The sequence below is a fragment of the Microchirus variegatus genome (assembly GCF_963457635.1).
Source record: "Microchirus variegatus genome assembly, chromosome: 12".
Lineage (NCBI taxonomy): Eukaryota > Metazoa > Chordata > Actinopteri > Pleuronectiformes > Soleidae > Microchirus > Microchirus variegatus.
Window position 1 is genome coordinate 21023080 of NC_139813.1, and position 22804 is coordinate 21045883.

General features: G+C 41.3%; 2 protein-coding genes across 2 annotated transcripts; both read left to right on the forward strand.

The window, feature by feature from the left end:
* Positions 1-1611: 1611 nt before the first annotated feature.
* Positions 1612-13288, forward strand: nfkbie (nuclear factor of kappa light polypeptide gene enhancer in B-cells inhibitor, epsilon). The gene is made up of 6 exons (XM_083898900.1): positions 1612-2356; positions 8044-8146; positions 9553-9763; positions 9959-10047; positions 11208-11456; positions 12449-13288. Exons 1-6 carry the CDS (start codon positions 2052-2054, stop codon positions 12515-12517), a joined length of 1026 nt encoding a protein of 341 aa, XP_083755026.1. The 5' UTR covers positions 1612-2051; the 3' UTR covers positions 12518-13288.
* A 2138-nt stretch (positions 13289-15426) lies between these two features.
* On the forward strand, positions 15427-22230 carry slc35b2 (solute carrier family 35 member B2). The gene is made up of 4 exons (XM_083898812.1): positions 15427-15638; positions 18710-18903; positions 19007-19167; positions 20941-22230. Exons 1-4 carry the CDS (start codon positions 15619-15621, stop codon positions 21868-21870), a joined length of 1305 nt encoding a protein of 434 aa, XP_083754938.1. The 5' UTR covers positions 15427-15618; the 3' UTR covers positions 21871-22230.
* The last annotated feature ends 574 nt before the right edge of the window (positions 22231-22804 follow it).

Consider the following 22804-nt stretch of genomic DNA (forward strand, 5'->3'; position numbering starts at 1 on the left):
GCCAAGAAAAAAACCCACATGAATCATTGTTTGCAGCTTGTTGTTGCTTCAAGTGAAAGATCTGGTGCAGGTTTACACTGTAACCCACTACAAAAGGACCAGGAGTCCCTTAATAACTACTTAAAAGTGTGCAAGGACACAGTGTTATCATGTAACAAAGTACAAATACTTTGTTGCTGTACATAAGTACAAAGTCCACGCATCTGTACTTTACTTTGTTATTTATTTTTCAAGCAACTTTTACTCTACGTGCTACATTTCCTCTAACTATCTTTGTTACTTGTTACTACCAAATAAAAGAGGAAGAAGAAGAGTTGGTTATTTAAGACTTTTACTTACTTAATTTAAGACTTACTACTTGACTTCAGCTTCTACCAAAGTCATTTTCTGGTGAGATACTTGTACTTTTACTCAAGTATCCCTTTAAGGTACTTTATACAAGACTGAGGATACACAGCAACACTTTTTTTTGACAGAACTTGCACTCAATTGATTAGTTTTAGCAAATAAAAGGTGGTCTTTTTCATCAGAAAACTAGTTAAATTGAATATAATTCATTATGTGAGCTCTGTTTTTGTTGGTAATTGCTGTGGGGGTCTGGCAACCCATGCTACGTGGCACTGCTAACCTAATTTCTGAGGCCCAGTTTGTACAAATGTGGTATTTAAGGTCCAGTGGAATGAATGGAAGGCTCCTTCACTCACTCCCCCCCTTTCAGAAAAGTGTCAAGGAACTTTTGTGGCCTTTACATACCAGAAAAGATAACATCTATTGCTGCGTTCCAGAGCCAATTCAAACAAATAGGATGTGGAACATATCCTACCTGAATTTTACTAGCTCCTACTTCAAAGCGTTCCAGGCAATTGAAGTCAAATGTTAGAAAACATGGACGATCGCGGCGCTTTAGATTTATGTTTGAAGAGGCATTTTGACTGTCAGCGATTCAGTCTACTTACATACACAAGCGAGCCATATATATAAAAGCCATACATATCGACATGTAACGTCATGAGTGTACTTTTACCGTAGCCTTACATATCTTCATGCTAACAGATAACGACGACGACATAATTTCACGCCATAACATGAAAAACAAGTTGTAAAACAACTCTACACACTTAAAAGTAAAGTTTATAGCCATTCATGTGATGTCATGGATGGGCTCTGGAACGCAGCATAAGTTTGGAAAAATTAGCTTCCACTCAAAAAACACTTGCTAGCTTGGGCTGTAGAAACAGGGCGGCACAAGATGGCCACATCTGTGAAGCAAGACCCTTACCTAAATTATTACAAAAAATACTTATTTTAAGGCATTTTTTTAAACACTTCTACAAACATACTTTATTCAATCTGATAATAAACCCTCCTAAATGTTTCACACTGGGTGTTTTGAGCCGGTTAGGGGTAAACAAACTGTCCAAATGAATAGAAGTCAACGTAGAGTCCTGACAAGAATAGCTGTACAAACGCGTCTGTGTGTGTGTGTGTGTTCTGTGAGTATACGTGCTTGCGCGCGCTCGTTCACGCGCACTGGGGATTCCCCCGCGTGACAAAAACAGCTTCGCCTTTCACATGTCAGCTCTTCCCCTTCTTATCGCCTTTCATTGCTCATATGCTCTTCTTCTCCTCCTCTTCTCCTCCTCTGCTCCTCCGCTCTCCTCCGCCTGGAGCTCACGCTGTTACCGGATATCTGCCGTTTCTCCTTTCTTCTACGCCTGTTTTTTTTTCCTCTCTCTCCAAACAACTCCGGGATGACCGTTGTTGTACAACTTTTTTTTTTCTAAAAAAAGAGTGTGTAATTTAAACAGGGGGGGGGGAAATGGAGGTCTGTTTTTGAGTGTATTATCGGTGAGTGGAATGAAACGCAGCGGCTCTTCGCTCTGGTCTCACAAAGGAGCGGTGGTTTCCTCGGGTGTCTGTCAGCGGGCTAACCCCGGAGTCCGGTCACATCGCCGGGCACCGAGCGGCGACAACAACCGCCTGTAGCCGTTCCAAGTGCTCTGTGAAGGAGGGGGTGGGGGGAACCCAGCGAGGCCACCACCGATACCACCATGGCGGGCCACGGCTGTAGCAAAGATGACTTGTATGCGGGAGACAACCGCATAGACTCGGGCATTGACTCGTACCGCTCCATGAAGTCGGAGGAGCCCCGGGAGAGTGGCGACATCGGCGGGCCCAGGGACAAGTTCTCCACCGTGGAGGAGCGGCTGGACTCAGCCTACGGCTCCTCGTCCATCACCGAGCTGGTGGACAGCTGCACCATCTCCAGCGGTCAGGAGGAGCAGGAGACACCGAGCTGTGAACTGTCCGAGCAGGAGGAGAACCTGCTCACCACTATCACTGAGGAGGGAGACACGTACGTTTATGTTTGGTTACTGCATAGACATGACATGAAAGCTGAAAACGAGCTAAAATAGTTCTGAATTGTCGCGATTTTATCGCAATAACTGTAGAGGTGGGAATCGCCCGAGACACCAAGACATGGTATTACGACGATATTTAAGTCACGATGCGATATTATCACAGTATTGCAAAATCTAATGACTATTTACGAAATCATACCAGTGAGCACTTGGCACCACCTAGTGGACTAAAACGTAAATTAATGTTTTTATGCTAATGTCGTGTTTAAAAAAAATGTGATATCGCTACTCAAAATATTGCGATAATGTTCTGTATCGATTTTGCCTCCCACCCCGAAATAACTAAACTCTGCGTGAAATTTACTACGCTTTTAAAATACAAGTTGTATTTAACGCAAGGGTCTTGTTTTTCCGGAGGCAGCCATCTTGTGTCGTAATGTGTTTACAGTAGCCTCATTGGACAAACTTATTTGAGCGTAAACTTACTACGCAAACGGGAAGTGGAGGCTAGCATAATTCCTTGAAGGAGTCCTCTGTTGGCTGCAACCTGCAGTCTTACCATTAGATGTCACTATTGCTTAAACACTGGACCTTTAGTGTATATATATATATATATTAGATTTTCAAGTATAATTACTCGTTTGTCTGTATTCTACCTTTCGTATTTGTTTGTATTGTCTGATGCTGTCTCTTCGTACAGGATCACATCAACTTAACAAGATTCTCTTTTCCGCAATTATCGCAATAATGGAAATTCGCTTGCCAGACCCTTTTTATATTGCGATGCACAATAACATGCACGTGTTCGTCAAGTTTGCAGGGTCTTATCTGCAAAGCACAGTGGTGGGTGTAACCTCAAAACGTGGTGCCTTGCATTTCAACAGTGACTATGTTAATATGGACACCAATACACCACCTAATCTAAATGAGACATTCAGATTATGATGGTGTGCACAAATTGCTAGCAAACTGTTCACGTCCATAGTCCTATTTACATGTTGCAGAGCATAGTCTGATTATGATTCACGTCTGCACTGCTGTACGTCTGAGAATCCTCTAACCTGAACATTGCGGTCTTATTAAGATGCACAGGCATATGTGTGACTAAAATCATAATACTCCACGTTTTAATCCAACTGATTTACGAGCTAATAGATATTCAGAATCTCTGCACCCTTCCTTGTGAGCATAACAGCAAGTGATGTTTACTTTAACACCAGCAGCTCTGATAATAGGTAGTCACTGTAATGCACCGTTTGGTTGGACACTCAAAAACCATTTGCAGTCAGTTAAAAGTGGCTTATTTCTTTATTTCAGAAACTAGAACCAGGTAATATTTGACATTTCAGTTTTGCTTTGCTTGTCAAATTAGTTGTAGGTTACTTTTCTGTTTCGTTTGTGCATAGACACAAACATTTTTTTGCACGACACTGCCCTTTCAAGCAGCCCGTGTGAACATAAAACCAGCCTTTATTAACAGCCGCTACTGTAACAGAGTCGGTCAAAGCCGCTTAATTGGGGCCACAGAATTTTCCCATGATTCTGGTTTTGAAGGGGATTTTTTCTAAGCGAATGATACTGCAGCTAACTTTTCTTTTTGCTAATGAACTTTGTCCTTGTCGTGAATGCGGATCGACTCCTGTGAGGCGTCTCTCAGCCAGAAAACAGAAGTGAAACAGAGAGGCCTGGACTTCCCCATGCAGCACAGACAAAGCACATGCTGTGAGACAGCAGTGTGTGGCGTGCTTTTGATCCAAGAAACTTGTTGATCAGGATCGCATGGCCCTGGCTCCTCTTGTGTTTTTATTGTTGGATCCCACAGTTCATTAGCTGCTGTCTTTTCTCTTTACTAAACCAGACGATCAGATAATGTCACCAGCCAGATGGCGTTTTCTTTTTCTTTTCTTTTTTTCAATTTCTCACTTTGAGTCAAGGAAACTGCAGCTTTCTGCACACAGTTCACACACGTCAACCTACACACACACACACACACACACACAGTGCGTTGTCAGTAGAACTTTCTTGTGTGACACAGTCATCTGCAGCGTTGCCGTGTCATCACTTTGCGCTAACGTCGAAAGCGAGCTTGTTTCGTGACTCCCGCAGACACCTGTGTGTGTGTGTGTGTGTGTGTGTGTGTGTGTGTAATCCGCTCCGCACCAATATGAAGTGTTGTTTTTGCGCCTGACCTCTTTTCGCTTCCTGCTCGCCGATTGTTGGAGACGCACGGCTTCATTCTCACACCCTAACTATAGACGCCCGAGAGGAATCAAAACACCTGAAACACACACCACACACACACACACACACACACACACACACACACTGAGAGATTCATGCAAACATGTATTTTTCCCCTATGGGATTTTTTTTTCTCTCTCTCTCTCTTATTCATTCAAGTCTTACTCAAACCAGGAAGTCCCTTTTACAATGAGGCGTTTGCTCATCGTTGACGACTCAATAATCCACGCTTTTAAATCAGAAAACCAGACATTAGGCAATGTATCACGCTCACTCGGCGATCGGTGCGTCATGTGATGCTTTTTCCATACATTTATAGCTAATATTACCATAATTCTTGGATGGACGGATATGTAAATGCGTGGTACGCACCAAGAAAAAAGCAAAGGAAAAATTATTTATTTGCATTTTTTATTATTTTGTTTTATTTACTTATGATAACAATAACAATCAATACACTACTCAAAAAAAGCTAGGGATACTCGACAAGAACATCCGCATGAAAAGTTCATGCTACAGTGATATTCTACCACTGAACAATTGGACGAGTGCATTCAAAAGTTTAGAGAAGGTTAACTTAAATTTACCTGTAAATAGTTAGCATTGCATACTGAAATTGAATCCAAAAGCCAAACATTCCTAACTTTTTGTGAGTAGTATATGTATATATATATATATATATATATATTTAATTAAACCCTATAGTATTTTAGATACAGGCCTCTACCAAACGGTTGAGACGTCTGTTCATAATAAACCTGGTTTGCATAATTCATAAAGTACAACATTCAGAACAAGTCCCATTAATTTAGTGTTGGTGAGTTTAGCTTGATGCATTTAGTGAGATATAGTGACTTAAAGTGTGGTCGACCAAATGGTTGAGAAGTACCTTAAAGGGTTAAAGACCGATTGTGTTTCCATTAGATACTCATTATCTTTGTCCTCAATTCATCTGCTCGTGCAATTGTATGATACGTTTTTAGAACATCGGGCTCAGAACTCGGTTAGAACCAGCTGCTATTAAGCAAAGTAAATGATTAATCAGTGGTTTCAAATCCAGCTATATTTAGTGGCACACAAAACACACGGGCATTATATGAACAGTTCCTCCTTTTTTAGCACATACTTTGTCAGACAGTTTCCATCGCAGGTCAAACAAGGATATAGTTTTTTTTTTTTATGATTCTCACTGCAAAAATTCTGTGTGTGTGTTATATCCACACTCGCAAAATGATTGCATTAATCAGTCGAGACAGTTTTTTGGCTATGATGAATCGCTTTGTAGAATGGATTTCCTCCTAAATAAGATAATCATATTTAATACCTAACCTCTGAGATGACTCGATTAAATCAAATCTCATTTTTGCGAGGCTATGTTTGGCCCAACGAGAAAGAAGAGGTTTTCTCGTGTGACGCTGAACAGGAAATCAGACAATTGTACGCGTCTTGTTTTAAAGCTGTACTGAAATGACACGATATTCTCAAGGAAGAGATCACACCTGGATTTTTATTGTTCTAAACGTGTAAACTACGCTTTGATGTAAACCAGAAGTACCTTTTTAAGTCTATACAGAGCTCCACCGCACTATTCCATTTCCTACTTTTGGGCACAACTTCAACTTCCCACTCAGGTTTTGAGATTCGTGTGTTGTTTTATTTCGTCATTTGCTGCAAGTGTTTACAAAGTTGTGCCCACTGATGTGTGTGTTGTGTGTCGAAACACGCACACCTACTTTAACCTCTTACTCTCCTACTCGTTCTATAGTGCGTTTGCGCTGATCAATATCCCGACTGTTGAATCTTGCCGTTCCAGCCCACTGACTGATACGTCATGTTTCAGTCTCTTGAGATGAATACTGAGGAAAATTGTGATGCAATGTTTTCTCTTAGGTTGTTTTTTTCGTCTCCACTATTCAGTTCCACTTGTTTTTTTAAGTTGAAGCAACATTATGACTCCATTCAGATCAGCCACGTTCAAATGGCACGTTTCCATCGTACAGTTCTAGCACTACTCGGCTCTAATGGACTCTAGTTGGTTTGGTATCAGTGGAGTTGTTTTCCGTCACTATAGTGAAAACGTTTTGTACGAGACAAACGCGCAAACTAGTGACTAGTTGTTTTCAGCGTACTGAATCATTAGAATCAGTTAATAAATAAGATTTTTTCACTACTAACTGAATGACCGGAACTAAAATGCCACGGAACGGGCTGTGATTCGGCTCACGATTGCCGGCTGTCAGCAGTGCTGACACTAAATACTAGGGATGTGAATCTTTGGGTGGCTCACGATTCGATTCTCAAAATCGATTCTCGATTCGATTCATACGATTCTCGATTTAAAAATGTATACAATGCATAGTGTGTTAAGGCAAATTATGGCATCAAAACAATACAGTTTGTATAAGATAATGTGATAATGTGATCACACAAAGACAAAAGCTAACATTTATTCATTCAAAACAAATAAAAACTTGTACTGTACACAAATAACACAAACTGGTGTTTTGTGTGGTTTTTCAAAATAGAAACTGTAAAAAATATATATATATATATATTTTTTCAGTTTTACAGTATAGATTTTTGAAGTTTATGCATCGATTCAGAATCGTGGATGATTAGAATCGCGATTCCTATGTGAATCGATTCCCCCCCCACCCCTACTAAATACACCAGACTACTCAGTTAAATATTGAGATTTTAGACATTTCCTTTGCTTAATCTTGTAGATTATTAATTATTTTTTTCTTTTTTAATTGGGCATTGTTCGGTTTGATTCTTGTGTCATACGTCGCACTCATGACCACTCTTCCAGTGGTCGACACTCTCTGACCAATCGTTGGCCGGCAGTCTGTCAACATCACATTTTAGTATCGCCTCTAAAAAAAGCACCAGGTACTATCACTAATGGAAAAGCAAAAAAAAAAAACGAGTCGAGCCAAGTAATGCAAGAATTGTATAGTGGAAAACTAACACACGTCAAAGACTGGCCCAAACCAAGCCTTTATTTATGGTCAAGGCAAACAACCTAAAAGAGTAGTCGTTACATCTTGAAAAATCAGGCCTGGGTTGGGTATCCGTCATCAACCACAACAGAAACTGTCATATTTAGACCACTTGGTGTTTGAAAGTGAAAGATAAAGTAAGATGTACCTTTTAGTATTGATCGGAAACTCTGGCTTTTACAGTAAATTAGTGTCAGAGATGTAGCTGTAGGTGACGACCCTCTCCTTCCATTGTTGTATGAGTTTGCTGCGGTTACAGGTTTGACAACGTTCAAGATCATTTCTTGTCATTTCACATGGTGTTCATGAAAATACACACTCGCCAGCTTCTGACAGTGCAAAATACACAATGTGTTAAATAGAAGAAAACCTGCATGTTTTTACAAGCATATTGATTGATTTCATTTCATTGACTTGTGTATTTGCCACTCCTGCAGATTCCTGCACTTAGCAATCATCCATGAAGACGACTTCATCACTCAGCACTTGATAGACCTTTTCCCGAAAGAAGTCTTGGACATCCAGAACAACTTGTACCAGGTAAACTTGCACCGCACAAAGCACGTCTTGCGACACAGGCGCGCTACTGCATCTGTTGGAATTTTGGCGTACAAAATGACTTCCTCATTATCGGCACCTTGATCGTGGAAACGGGGTTTTTTATTTATATCGCCTGTGCTTCTAGAGAAGTGTTGTTCCTCTTTTCTTTCTCTGTGAGGGACGTCACTATGGGTGGTTCCAGTGTTCAGCTCATGAGGGACACAGAATGGAAACTCCCGTCCTCTACCTCCTGTACACACACACACAGCAGCACCACGGGGAGCTGCAGAGTGTGGCCCTGTGTGGATGTGGGTGGAGGACTTATTTGACATGTCAGAGCTCGAATCCCGCTCATGTAGAAACCATCTGTGACAGAAACTCATCATAAAGAGACGTCCGATTACTCAGCGCTTCTGCAGCGAGCGGCGTCAAGACGAGAAATCATCTCCTGGTTCCTTTTTAAGCTTTTAAGAGAAGTTGCCCTCAGACCACTGATGATGCTCCTCTGCAGTTTTGTTGTGTCTCGCACCAGCGCACGGTGCAACCACAAGACGTCTTTGTCTTAGACAGAAGGTGGTTACCAGCCAGTGAAAGGTCACGCTCTCAGCTGTTTAATGTTGTCCTCTGCCTTGGATTTGTTTGGGATTTAGCTAAAAGAACACCATGTTGTCAGCCCTGTGAATTGTGGCTAAGATAAGGCATTTAGAAAAATTCCCCTGAACATAATTTATGGATTTGAATGTAAAAATCAAATATAGCTATGGATTTCCATTGAATTGTTTCTTTAGAATGTTCAAGGCTTTCTTTTTCCCCATCATTATAAGTATATATATATATATAAGTATAATATAATCACTATTTTAATTGTAGGAATTCTTATTATTTTTCACGCAAATCAGAACTATCAAAAGATTTGATGAAATAATGGAATTAGGAAAAACCAATGCAAAATGGCTCAGTAGCACGCCTTCAGGTCAAAGCCTTTGGAGCGGCTGAAATTTAGTTGCAGGAACATTGTTTGGCCCAAACGAACAAAAAATCCTCTTGGGACCATGACCTCGACTCAACAGGAAGTCAGCCATCTTGGATTTGGCGTCCATATTGGCCTTTTTTGCATTTTAAGATAAACAAAGAAGAAGGAAACAATGTCATGATTAAATTTGAATGACAAAGACGTATGTTAAATAGCTCAAGCATTGGTTGATTACAATGTGACATTTATAGGACTTTTTTTAAACTGCTGTAATGGTAAAGATCCATGGTATCCTATGCTATACCGGTATTGCGAAATATAAGAACCATTGAAAGTGGGAAAGGTTGAATCAAATTCACAAGATTTAGAGGCCCAAACTCGCAGCGCTGCATTGACATTTCTATTTCCTCTGTTTTCTTCCCTGAATCCTCAGAGTCCTTTGCACCTGGCCACCTACCTGAACCTGATCCATGTGGTGAAGAGTCTGGTTGAGAAGGGAGCCAGTCTGGAGCTGCAGGACCGCGACGGGAACACGGCGCTCCATGTGGCCTGTCAGCATGGACAGACGGACTGTGCCAACGAGATGACACGGAATGTTTCCCCCAGCAAACTGGCACCGGTCCTGGAAACCCAGAACTGGAGAGGTGACGAAATAAGACTTAACTTCTCACACCAAGCATTCATGTGTTATTGTTATTTTTTCTCAGTTTTTGTCAGTGGATTCTGTTGAACTTGATTTTTTTTCATTTTAAGGTGAATAATTAACCAGGTTGTTATCGCTCAAACTGTTAAAGGCAACATAATCTGAAAGGTGTTTCCTTTTGAATGTTTACTCACAGGTCTTGCCTGTCTTCACTTGGCTGCTCTGAACAGACAACATCAGATTATGACGCTCCTGATGAAAAAGGGAGCTGACCTGAATATCCAGGTTAGTGTGTCAAAGGACTCCTCGTTATTATTTTAATGACTTGGCTCTGCGTCAGCGGGAGAATTAAAAACTGAAACTCACAGATGAGAGCGTTCCTGGCCTTTGTAATGTCACTTAAATCAAAGACTGCATGTCTATGTTTGAAATGATCCTTGATTTCAGACGGTGAACCTCTTCTCTTTATCCAGCTGGGTTGGGCACCTTTTAAAGTGCTTTATAATCTGCTGCTTCTAGCACTAAGAAGGCATTTTTTTCTCCCAGAAAACTGCTGCTCACTGGATATTTTCTCTTTCCCACGCCATTCTGTTAAAGACCAAGAGTGTTGTGTGTGAAAATCCTAATAGATCAGCCTTTTCTGGCATCAGCTCATCTGTCACCAACAGATTAAATCCCCTTTCTTCTTCATTCTGATGCTACGATTGACCTTCATCAGGTCGTCTGGACAGGTCTACTTAATAAAGTGGCTAGTGGACGTGCACAATCTTCATTTGTAAGACTATAAATAAGCGTTTTTAAACATTAACTGTGAGTTTTTGTCAACTTTTTCATTGTTAACACAAAATTGAAAGCACAAACAACTTTCGAACAAGGCCGTAGGACGCCCACACTGCATGTTTTTAAATGATTAAACCTGCGTTTCATTCAAAATTGCACAATAAATTGGCGTGTGAGCGTAATCAAGTGTGATTAGTCTCCGTACTGTAGGCTCACGCTGCAGTATACTGCATCACCTCCAGGAATCCAGCGTCTGTATTTATAATCACATCCCTTATCCCTTTCAAACTGTGTTTACTGCGCTGCGTACACGTCCATAAATCTGCTGCACCTGTGCAGCGCTGATGGTGATAGAAGCTGAGCTCAGGGCTTTTTGCAGGATTCATGGTGACATAATTAGATTTGAGATATGATTAGGCTGAGCTCTTGACTTTCTATTGAAGGCGGTGGGGGGGGGCGGCATGTCAGTCGGCTCCAAAACTGCCCCAGACATTCCTGTCACTTTACCTCACCAGCCTCACTTTACCACTCTGCCTCACATCCGTCACTCCGGACAATTATTATTCATTATAATAATAAATACCACATATTTTAAGCTCTGACACAGTGAATATAAACTCTTATACTGCAAATCAAATCCCTACTTTATACTCTTCTGCTCGCAGGAAGGAACCAGCGGGAAAACGGCTCTCCACCTCGCCGTCGAGCTGCACGACATTGCGTCGGTGAAGCTGCTGCTCAGCAGGGGGGCCAACGTGGACGCGGCCATGTTCAACGGCTGCACCCCCCTGCATCTGGCCGTGGGGAGACAGGACGCCGCCATCGCTAACCTCCTGTGCCAAGCAGGCGCCGACACGATGCTGCGAAACATGGAGGACGAGACGGCGCTGGATCTGGCTGACGGCAATGATGACGTTAGTTATTGTTAATGTTACTATTTCTGTCAGTTAGATACTTAGTACTTTTTTCACCATCAGTGCGTTGACGTGCTTGTTAAAGTCTGATTTTAGTCATGAGGTTTTCTTAATGTCCTGTAAACAAGTTTGTCAGACTAAGATTGGGCCAGTCTTAGTCGGAATAACATACCAGGATGATGTCTGCTCCTTCATAGTCAGATTACTCCTGCATGTATTCGCTTAGTCGGACTAACATACAAGGATAATGTCCGATCGTTCATAGTCCAATTACTCCTGTATGTATACGCTTAGTCGGACTAACATTCCAGGATAATGTCCGATTACTCCTGCGTGTATAAGCTTAGTCGGACTAACATACCAGGATAATATCCGATCCTTCATAGTCCGATTACTCCTGTATCTATACGCTTAATCGGACTAACATACCAGGATAATATCCGATCCTTCATCGTCCGATTACTCCTGCGTGTATAGGCTTAGTTGGACTAACACACCAGGATAATATCCGATCCTTCATAGTTGATTACTCCTGTATGTATACGCTATGTTAGTTGGACTAACATACCAGTATAATGCCCGATCCTTCATAGTCTGATTACTCCTGTATGTGTACGCTATGTTAGTTGGACTAACATACCAGTATAATGCCCGATCCTTCATAGTCTGATTACTCCTGTATGTGTACGCTATGTTAGTTGGACTAACATACCAGGATAATGTCCGATCCTTCATAGTCTGATTACTCCTGTATGAATATGCTTAGTCGGACTAACATACCAGGATAATGTCCGATCCTTCATAGTCCGATTACTCCTGCATGTATACGCTTAGTCGGACTAACATACCAGGATAATGTGATTCATAGTCCGATTACGCCTCGGACTGGAGAATACGCACACTACTTCTTTTTTTGTGTTTTTTGAAAAAGCTTTGATGTATTTTTAGTTCCATTTTAAAAAGTTAAGACCTGTTGTGTCTTTGTCTTTCAGATTCTGGCTCTGTTTCCTTTCGATGACATCCAGATCTCTGGGAGGTCAGTGGTTGGTGTGAAGTTCTGAGCTGAGCAACAATCTTTGAAATGATCTAGAGCTTTACTGTGGCTGTGTTTGATTTTTTGTTATTATTTTATTTTTCCCGCTGAGGTTGTTATTAAATAGTGGCTCTATTGCTAGTACCCTTTGATTTGATCCTTATTTATCTATTGTGTAGACAAATTCGCACATCATTTAAATCTCCCGTTCCCTCTGGCAAAGCGTGATTCTGCTTAATTGATCACTGATTTTTAAATCAGTCACTGGCTCGATTGTTTTGCTTTTTTTTTTGCACACGCCTCAGCAACACAAGCCACCTGACTGTGAGTGCCAAACTTTCTATCGTTCAGCATCAATAAAACAAAAAAAATTCTACCTCTTTGTTATAAGAAACTAGCTTAATTGCTAGAAAAGGAACATGCAAATCACTTTGTTTTAAAGTTTCTAAAACTTAATCTCTGCTATAACTTCCTTTTTGTATTTCAGCGGAAGTGTGTTTTTCCTGTTTTTAAGTTCTAAAAAAATAATAAAATGCAGTCGGAGGCCTGTAATCCCAAAGAAGACTAACTAATAACAACCCTGCTTTTTGATAGGAAGCTGATAACCTATATAGAAATGTAATATAATACACAAAATGCAGCTTCATCTTTTTTTTGATTTTTTTGATTATTATTATATGTTTTGTTAGGTTTGCTGCTGCTTGTTGTGAAACAGGTTTGATCTATTTATCTCACTGTAGCCTTTACCTGCAAAACTCTGTTCTTTGGTGTATAATTACATTGGCCTGTCTAGTTAACATAAGCAGTTCCTTTATTTTTTAATAAAATGGAAAAAAAACTCAACTGCGTATTGTGATATTGTGGGATATTGTGTTTTTCTTGGTAAAAAGATACTGACCTGATAAAAACTATACATATAAGATATATTGGATAAATCTGGAGGGAAATTAACAGTTTGTAGCTTCGTTTTTGTACTTTTTATTAGCTTTTTCCATCGTAGATATGCAAATTATCATTATTTATGCAGTAGACGAGCTCTTCCATGAAAACGGCACACTTCTTTGTTTCCTGTCATCTCTGTGTGTGTGTGTGTGTGTGTGTGTGTGTGTGTGTGTGTTCTTTCAAAGGTACATATTTTGTTTTCCTGTAATTGGCTTCCTCCTTGTGGCCGCTGCCAAGTCTGTCTGGAAATACCGATCAGCTGCAAGAAAAGCACATACAGGGGAAAAAAAACACACACCGTCAAAACAATCGACATGTGGTTGTTAAGCTGACTTTTTCCCACTGGTGATCACACGTGAGTGCTTATCTCTGGTCAGCAGAGCAATAACTTAACAAGGGCACTTTCCTTTATTATGGTGACAGTCCATAAACAGGCGGAGGCCTGTGGTCACTGGTAAGTACAGAGAGTTGTGAAACTACATCTACTTCCTCATTGAGCAAAATGGTCTGGGAAACATATCTTTTTTTTTTTTTTAATCTTATGTACATTATAGACCGTATACATTTTTTTATACGCAAAATAAATTGAGAAGTGATGTGTGTGTGTGTGTGTGTGTGTGTGTAAATGTCAAGCAAACCTATCTTTGTAAGGACCTTTTGGCTTTTTTAAATGTTTAAGACTGGGTTTTACGGTTAGAATTAGGTTTGGGTTAGGTTAAGGGTTAGGAACTTAGATGTGATAGTTAAGATTAGGGTCAGGTGCTTGGGAATGCATTATGTCTACGAGTGTCCTTGTGACAGATACCTTTTCGAGGATTCAAGGTTTTTTATTTGTCACATGTTGACGGTTACATGGTAACACACGGTGAAATGTTCATTTAGAGTCTCTCTGATGTTGAACATTTACTTCAATTTAACTTAAATATATGGTAACAATATAAAATACCTTTTATCAAATAGAAAATATAATATAAAAAACCTTTTATACATTTTGGCTGGTCCTCACATTCTGACACCCCTTAAAATGGCTTTTTTCCCAGGGTTAAAGCATCTTGAGAATGTATTATGTCAACGTGTCAACTATGCGTGTGTGTGTGTGTGTGTGTGGGGGGGGGGGGGGGGGGGGGGGGGGGGGGGGGGGGTGTGTGTGGGGGTGTGTGTGTGTGTGTGTGTGTGTGTGTTATTTTCTGACTTAAGTTGTCATCACCTAGACCAAATACTTGAAAAACCTGACCTGACTGATGAAGCAGAACCTAATTTCTGAAGAACTGGTTTAAGGCTAAGATTTGAATTTTGGTTCTAGGTTAAGGTAAGGGTGAACCATGACGTGTTTATTATTAAGGTTTAAATCTAAGTCTCGTCCTCTTTATCTGTTTCATTGATCCACACAGAAAACCTCAAGAAAATCTCATAACTATGTTATATCTTTCACATTTAGAACTGTTGTTTTTTTCTTTTGACTCGTAAAATGATTTTTTATTTTTACAATGCCCTATAGTCACAATTGAGTTTTAATACATATATATATATAATATTTTTATTTATTTATTATTTACCTCTTAATGTTGCCTTAACGGGAAAAATGTAAAAGAAAAAGGTGTAATGTGAGAGGAAAAAAATCCTAGAATGTTACAACACTGAACACATCAGGTATGGAGGACTAGACCTGACATATCAATAAATAAATAAATACAGGAATAAATAAATACAGAAATAAATAAATGCATAAATACAGAAATAAATACATGTAAAGCATTTATTTTTGTATTTATTTATTTATTCCTGTATTTATTTATTGATATGTCAGGCCTCCATAATTAGAGGGAGTAAAACCAGTTTTTGTGAACATTGTAGTTACTCCTCCGCGCCGACAGGGGTCGCTACCCCCGGCTGGAGCGGCGTTTTTGTCCGCCATCCTTCGGTGTCTATGTATGTGTGTGTAGAAGGAGGAGGAGGAGGCGGCCTCGCCTGCTCCAGTGACCACATCGGAGGATAAGTTGATGACAGCGGAGTCGAAGGCGGTGGTTTATCAGGAAGAAGACGAGCCCGAATTGTTTAGAAGACAAACCGTCGCTGACCTGCGGAGCCTGTGCGGCTTCATGCTCTGTTACAGCGGAGACGCTTGAGTGTGTGTCGGCGTGTTCCCTGCGCCAGAAGCCGGGGGAGCCGGAGTGAACGGGGGAGAAAATGACATCTTTTTCATGGAGGTAACGTTTTCAGCGAGCTAACTGGACGTCATACCATGCTAATAATGATGACTTTTTAGTCGTAGAGACGAACTAGTGAGTCACGAAAGCTGCTCGTTCACCGTTATTAGCTTAAATCGTAGTTAAAGTGACTGTCAGTGGGGGGTTTGAGTCAAAAAAAGGGTTCGGTTCGTGTTCAGAAACAGCCAACCCGGAGCTATTATTGTTAGTATTGTTATTATTGTTATTATTGTTGTTATTACCACCCTATTTTCCATGTTGTTACCCATACTTTCCTTGGTCAGTTCGTGCAAAGGCTGTTAGCTAATGTGTCTGGCTGTTAGCACAGCAAACGGTTACTAACTGTAATGGTGAGCTGCTAATTAATGAATTTAAAACGACACGTTTTTATTATGTTATTAACAAGTTCTCACATTGTTTTCTAAAACTTCCTGAATGTGAATAATGCGTGATTTCTTCTATCTTGTTTACCACAAACTAACTGAATCACTTAGTTTGTGAATAACTGGGGGTTTGTGTACAAAACAAGACATGTTTAAGGATGTTGTCACTTTGAGGTTCATTTTACACAAAGTGTTTGGACTGAACACAGTTTATCATTAATCCAAAAAACAAAGGGCAGATTATTGTTAGTTGCAGCCCTTTGTTAATATATTAACTCTGGTCATAAAGTTTAATAGCACATGTATAAAGCTGAGGTAATAGCTTGTCCATAGTTAAGGAAAACAAAAGCAAAATGTTTCTCTAACACCATTTTTAATCAGGCATGGCTCAATATTACCATTTTTCAGTATATATCAGTATATTTATACAACTTAAGTGTCTATAACAAAGTTGAAATATTTCACAATGCAATACTCCAACTGTGTACCAAACATTCTGCTCGCTTAAAAGAAGAAATACTCTGCATTTCTTCTTAAAGAAGAAGAATAGGTTTATAATACTAATACTTTGTTTCATCCTTTATCCAAACAAATAGCTGCCATGATTAATGCTTTGTGGCTCACGTGAAGGCGGCGGCACAGGAAGGATGAACGGATCATGTATAATTATATTTGTTAGACTGATCATAATCAGTATCATATTAATCACAATCCATATTTAAAAGGATTCTGATGAGGCCTGAGCCGTGGGATCTGGTCCACATTTGCATTTAGTGTCCGAATCGCTCCCTCCAACAGTCTTAGAAGAGTTAACTAAACAACTCTTTGTTGTTTATATTCACTCTCGATGATGTTGCAGTACATTCACACACTGGGTGAATACATTCACTCTGTCACTCGGGTACATTTTGGCACCCTCTCGTCTTTGGGCCCGTGGTGCAGCAGCAGCAGCCTGTGAGTCGGCTGCCCAGATAGAGCAGTGCATTCCTCCATGTAATGAGCTGCTTGTTTCGTAGCCCAGGTCTCGCTGCAGTGGCCCACTGGCTGCCCAGGCCACGGCACGGTCCCACACAAAGACACTCTGTCTGTGTAATGCAGCCCCCCCTCCCCTCAACTTCAGGAGGAGGTGGAGGAGATGGAAGCCCAGCCTCGATTTACACTCAGTGCCACGACAGCAGCATGGAGCGTACCTTAGCAGCTAGTCTTTCAGGTTACAGGTGCGCAATTGTCACATAAGCTGTTTCAAAGGGTGGATAAGATCATCCCATTCCCCTCTGGTCAGGTTTAACAGGTTGTGGGTGTTTTACCAGATTCCGTTAAGAGACCATTATCGGAATGAAGTTGTCTGCTGGCTGTTTTTTTTTTGGTCCCATTTTTTTGGTCCCATTCTAAATAATCACTACCTCAAAGTGCCAACATGTATAAATACGGTGATTGTGCACAATACGGCTTGAGTGTGACTGTGTCATCCACACTCTTAGAAATAAAAGTGCTAAGTAGAACCATATGAGGTTCTTCGGCTTATAGGAGATATAAAGGTACTACCTGGAACCCTTTTTTGAGGGTTCCTCCAAGAACTCTTTTATTCAGGAAAAGGGTTTTAAAGGGTTCTCTGGATCAAAATGGTTCTTACTGGAACCATTAGTGTTACCAAGAACCCTTGAAAAATCCTTTCCCGGGTTTTTCAGAAGCAAATGGTTCCAGGTAGAACCTCAGCCCTTGTAGAAGGACCCTTTTGGAAACCCTTATTTCTAAGAGTGTAGTATGATTAAGAAGCTCGGTTTGATTTAGTTTAAATGATTAATGCAGGATTACTTGTTGTAATGAATTTTGTGAACTGTTGACGTTAGCCTTCTGCCTTTGAGTAAATATTCTTACAAGGAAAGGAACGTGGCTTTGTGGACTTTTCATGTTTTTAAAATGTATTAGATAAAGGGTACAGTGGGCCGTTAATACCTTTGGCAGCGTTGATGATAGAAGGTTGATTGTGTACTGGAAAATATGGCGGATTCCGTTAGTAGCTGTGTTACATTTGGCTTTTTGAACGTTATTTCACTGTTAAATCAACCGATCGTCGTTTACACCCTGGAACGTCAAGGGAATATTTCTATGATCCGAGAGAGGCTTGGATATACTGTACGTGGATGGAAATGTAACCTGTGAACTGTGAATGCTTATTGTCACTCAATTAAAGACAAGATGAGCCTGCTCTAATTTGATTAATAATAATACAAGAAGTATAGTCTTTACCCCATGACAGCATATAACAAACACTGAGGGGGACATTCCTCCACGTGTCGATCATCCGCCTCCACAATACCTACCTTACAAGAGCGTTAAAGAGATGCAGACTGTTAACTGGCCTTTTTTCAGTTCAAATTCTTCAGTTGGAATGATTCCTTTGTTGTTTGGAGCAAAGAATGCAGAAACATGTTGAAAAACTGCCTCCTTAACAAGTGAATACCTTAGTTTTATTCAACAAATGCACTGCAGTTTAAACACAAACTTACAAATTGGAGAGGCAGACCAGTACATATTTATTTAAATGAAGCAATTTTGTTTATCATTTGTATTTAATAAACTATATTGTATCTGATTGAGAGAAACTCCTGAACTTTGAATAGTTATGAAGACTAGAAATGTAGTAAGTCAGTGCTCTGCTATATTGATGTTTTTGGTGTTCCTCAGGGTTTCGCCTGCACTTGTGTTGCTTCTCTTCCCGTCCACGGTGGCTGCAGACGAGACATTGCTACAGCCGGGCTGGCACGACGTCTGGTTCTTCCGCTTCTTCATCAACGTGCTGGGATACTCCACCATCATCATCCCGGGCTACCTCCTCATCAGCTACTTCAAACGCACCAGTTACCTGGAAAAAGGTTCAGGTTGATCTAACCACACATCCAATATTGACACAAATTAGAGTTAATAACCGGTAAATATTTGTCTGCGCTAACCTCCCAATCTCATTGTGTTCTACCCTTCCAGGTGCTGGGTTTTGTTACCCTGTGATAAGAGCCTGCGTGTTTGGCAGCGATGTCAAAACCGGTCTGCTGGACGACGTGTCGGTTGCCTCCAGGAATGACGCCGATTCGGGCTCGACGCTCAAACAGACGGTCAAATTAATCTTCTGTGCTGCTGGACTTCAGGTGAGCATCACACCAACACACACCAATAAGACCATACAATAGTATGTTTGTTCCACTGATCCACCGTCTGGTCCTCTCTCAGCTCAGTTTGTTTTAAAGAAAGACAACTTAATCCTCTTAAGACTGCGCTAATATGTGACATACGTCACATATGGTAACTTCCCTATGTAGTTTGGCAGGTGGCCATGAACTTTCTCCAATTAAAAAGAAATGACTATCTTTGTTCTGTGGATGTGTAAACAGGTGCATATTGGTTCAAAGGACAGGGTAAAGCTGCTTTAATGTACTTTTATTTACTTTATGTAGCAGCTCTCAGAGTAGGAAAATCTTAAAGCGGACCTAGCCCGGAAGTTCCAATTAACGCAGTTTATTTGTGTTTATCTGTGTAATTACCTTGTTTAAGAAGCCTCGAAGGTTCAAAACAAACAGTTCAGCCACTGCTGAACGGTTCTCCGGAACAGCAGAACGTCCTGCTCCGGGCACTAGTCCAGGCACATCAGGTTGCGTACATTGAACCGCAGAAGAAGAATAACGTTCGTTGTGGAGGTGTTTCACGAGCGACAGTGTCTTCTGACTCTGGGTCTGACTCCGGGTCAAAGTCATAAAAGGGACTGCGGCGGGGAGTCGTGAAGAAGCTATTTTTAAACATTGTTAAAACAATGTTTTGATAATGAGTAGCAGTGCATCCACCGTTCCAGAGAGGGGAGCTGCGCTTCTGAGAGCGGGTGTGCTGAATATGTCACTTCCGGGTACTGGCCAATCACAAGACAGTTAGGAAGGCTCTACGCTGGCTGGACAATCACCACACACTCTGTCTTATGGGTGTGAGTCTGAAATATCGCGGCTGGGGCACAGCGTAAGAAAAGACAGATTTCTATCGGCTCGTTTACAGCAACTAGGAGGTTTTTGACCATAAAAACAAGTTAATGTATGTAAGTAGACCTCCATAACTAACATATATGTGCAACAGGACCACTCTATGAGAGTTAGAAAAATTATTTGGCAGTGTTATCAACTACTGGGTTAGGGTTGAAAAGAAGCCAGATATCACTGGAACTCGTCCAGTCATAAGTGTTGAAGATTAACAGTGACACTGAATCGTGGAATAAAGGCGGAGACAAGGAAACGTATTTTTAATTACAGATTAGTGATTGTCTCTCAGGAAATACAGGTAGCTGAAACTCACTCGTGCGGCAGAACTGGCTTTTTCCTTTTCTGGAATGTTAATAGTTAGGGGTTATTATGACAGGAAGTCGCTAGATTTGTTGCTTTTTTGAAAGTAAAATAAAAGATCGCTGGGGGGGGGGGTCTGAGAAGTCGCTAAAGTCACCAAGTTGTCAATAGAGCTGCAACTAGCAATTATTTTCATAATCGATTAATCTGTCGATTATTTTCTCGATTAATCGTTTGGTCCATAAAATGTCAGGAAATGCAAAAAAAATGTCGATCAGTGTTTGTCAAACCTGGAAATGATGATGTTTTCTAATCATCCAATAGCCTTTTAACGCGATTAGCAAACACAATGTACCATTAGAACACTGGAAATGGGCCTCTATACACCTATGTACATATTCCATTAAAAACCAGACGTTTGCAGCTAGAATAGTCGTTTACCACATTAACAATGTAGAGTGTATTTATGATTCATTTAATGTTCATTGAAATAAAAGTGCTTTTCCTTAAAAAAATAAGGACATTTCTAAGTGACCCCAAACTTTTGAACGGTAGTGTAACTCCATGAACTTCCCCCTCTGAAAACTCTGTTATTCCTAGGTGTCATACCTGACATGGGGGGTCCTGCAGGAGAGGGTGATGACTCGATCTTACGGCGCGACCGCAGAGGAGCCGGGCGAGAGATTCAAGGACTCCCAGTTCTTGGTCTTCATGAACCGCATCCTGGCCCTGACCGTGTCGGGACTCTGGTGCCTCATGTTCAAGCAGCCTCGCCACGGCTCGCCCATGTACAAGTATTCTTTCGCCTCGCTGTCAAACATCTTGAGCAGCTGGTGCCAGTACGAGGCCCTCAAGTTCATCAGCTTTCCCACCCAAGTCCTGGCCAAGGCCTCCAAAGTCATTCCCGTCATGCTCATGGGTAAGATCGTGTCCCGCAGGAGCTACGAATACTGGGAGTACTTGACTGCCATGCTGATTTCAGCGGGCGTCAGCATGTTCCTGCTGTCCAGCACGGCCAGCAAACACCCGTCCACCGTCACCACCTTCAGCGGCTTCATCATCCTTGCGGGCTACATCGTCTTTGACAGCTTCACCTCCAACTGGCAGGACAACCTGTTCAAGGCCAAGATGTCGTCGGTGCAGATGATGTTCGGGGTCAACCTGTTCTCCTGCCTCTTCACCATCGGCTCGCTGCTGGAGCAGGGCGCCTTGTTCGAGTCGGTGTCCTTCATGACGCGCCACTCCGAGTTCGCGCTACACGCCGTCTTGCTGTCCGTGTGCTCGGCGTGCGGCCAGCTCTTCATCTTCTTCACCATTAACCAGTTTGGCGCCGCCGTCTTCACCATCATCATGACCCTGAGGCAGGCCATCGCCATTCTCCTCTCGTGTTTCCTGTACGGTCACGCCGTCACCATGGTCGGCGGATTTGGCGTCGGCATAGTTTTCCTGGCACTTTTCCTACGCGTGTACGCGCGCAGCCGCATGAAATCCGGCCAACGCTCCACGCTGCCGCTTCCACAGAAGGTGTAACAATCCAAACTGGGAACTGAGACCACGTTTTCTGTGGTGCTTTTTGTCTATTTTTGTGTATCTCTTTGGTCTGGGAATTTTTCTTTTATTTGTTTCTCTCATCTTCTTTTTACTTTGTGTTAGCAATGAATGGTACAGAAAGGGATTCTCTACACTTTTGACTCTTACACCAAGATGCCCCCTCCCCCCACTCCCCACGGAGTCCATGTGAGTCGAGTGCCTGTAAGATTGTTGAATACACGAGTTCCTTTACTACTCATGTCACAGATTAATTGTTGAACCACAGAATGTTGCTCATGCAGCCAATTTAATTTTACTGCTATCCTGAAAAATTGGAAAAGGTCTTTGAGCTGTAAAGCTCAGGATTCACCTTTTAATTTACCACAAAGTTTTAACACAACACTCCGTGCGTTTACATGCATGTTATAAGTCCGATTTTAGTCAGACTAAGACAGTAATGCGTAATGTAAACACATTAGTCGGACTAAAATTCAGCTAGTCTTAGTCGGACTAACATACTTGGATAATGTGATTCATAGTCCGATTACTCTCGCAAATGATACAACTAGTTGGACTGGGCGTTGTTCTCTATTTGTTTTTATGTGGCGTAAAGGTCAACAGTAAACTGATTCAATACACACTAGCTTGGTGAGAGGTACAGCGCCACCTACGGAGGTGGGGGTCACATGTCAAAAGTCCGATTTTAGTCAGACTAAGACAATAATGCGTAATGTAAACATGTTATTCTGACTAAAATCCAGCTATTCTTAGTCAGATATACCTAGATAATGTGATTCATCCGATTACTCTTGCACTTATACGCTTCGTCGGACTGGGCGTCGTTCTCGGTTTGTTTTTCTAAAGGTAAAGGTCAACAGCAAACTGATTCAATACACACTAGCTTAGTGAGAGATACAGCGCCACCTATGGAGGT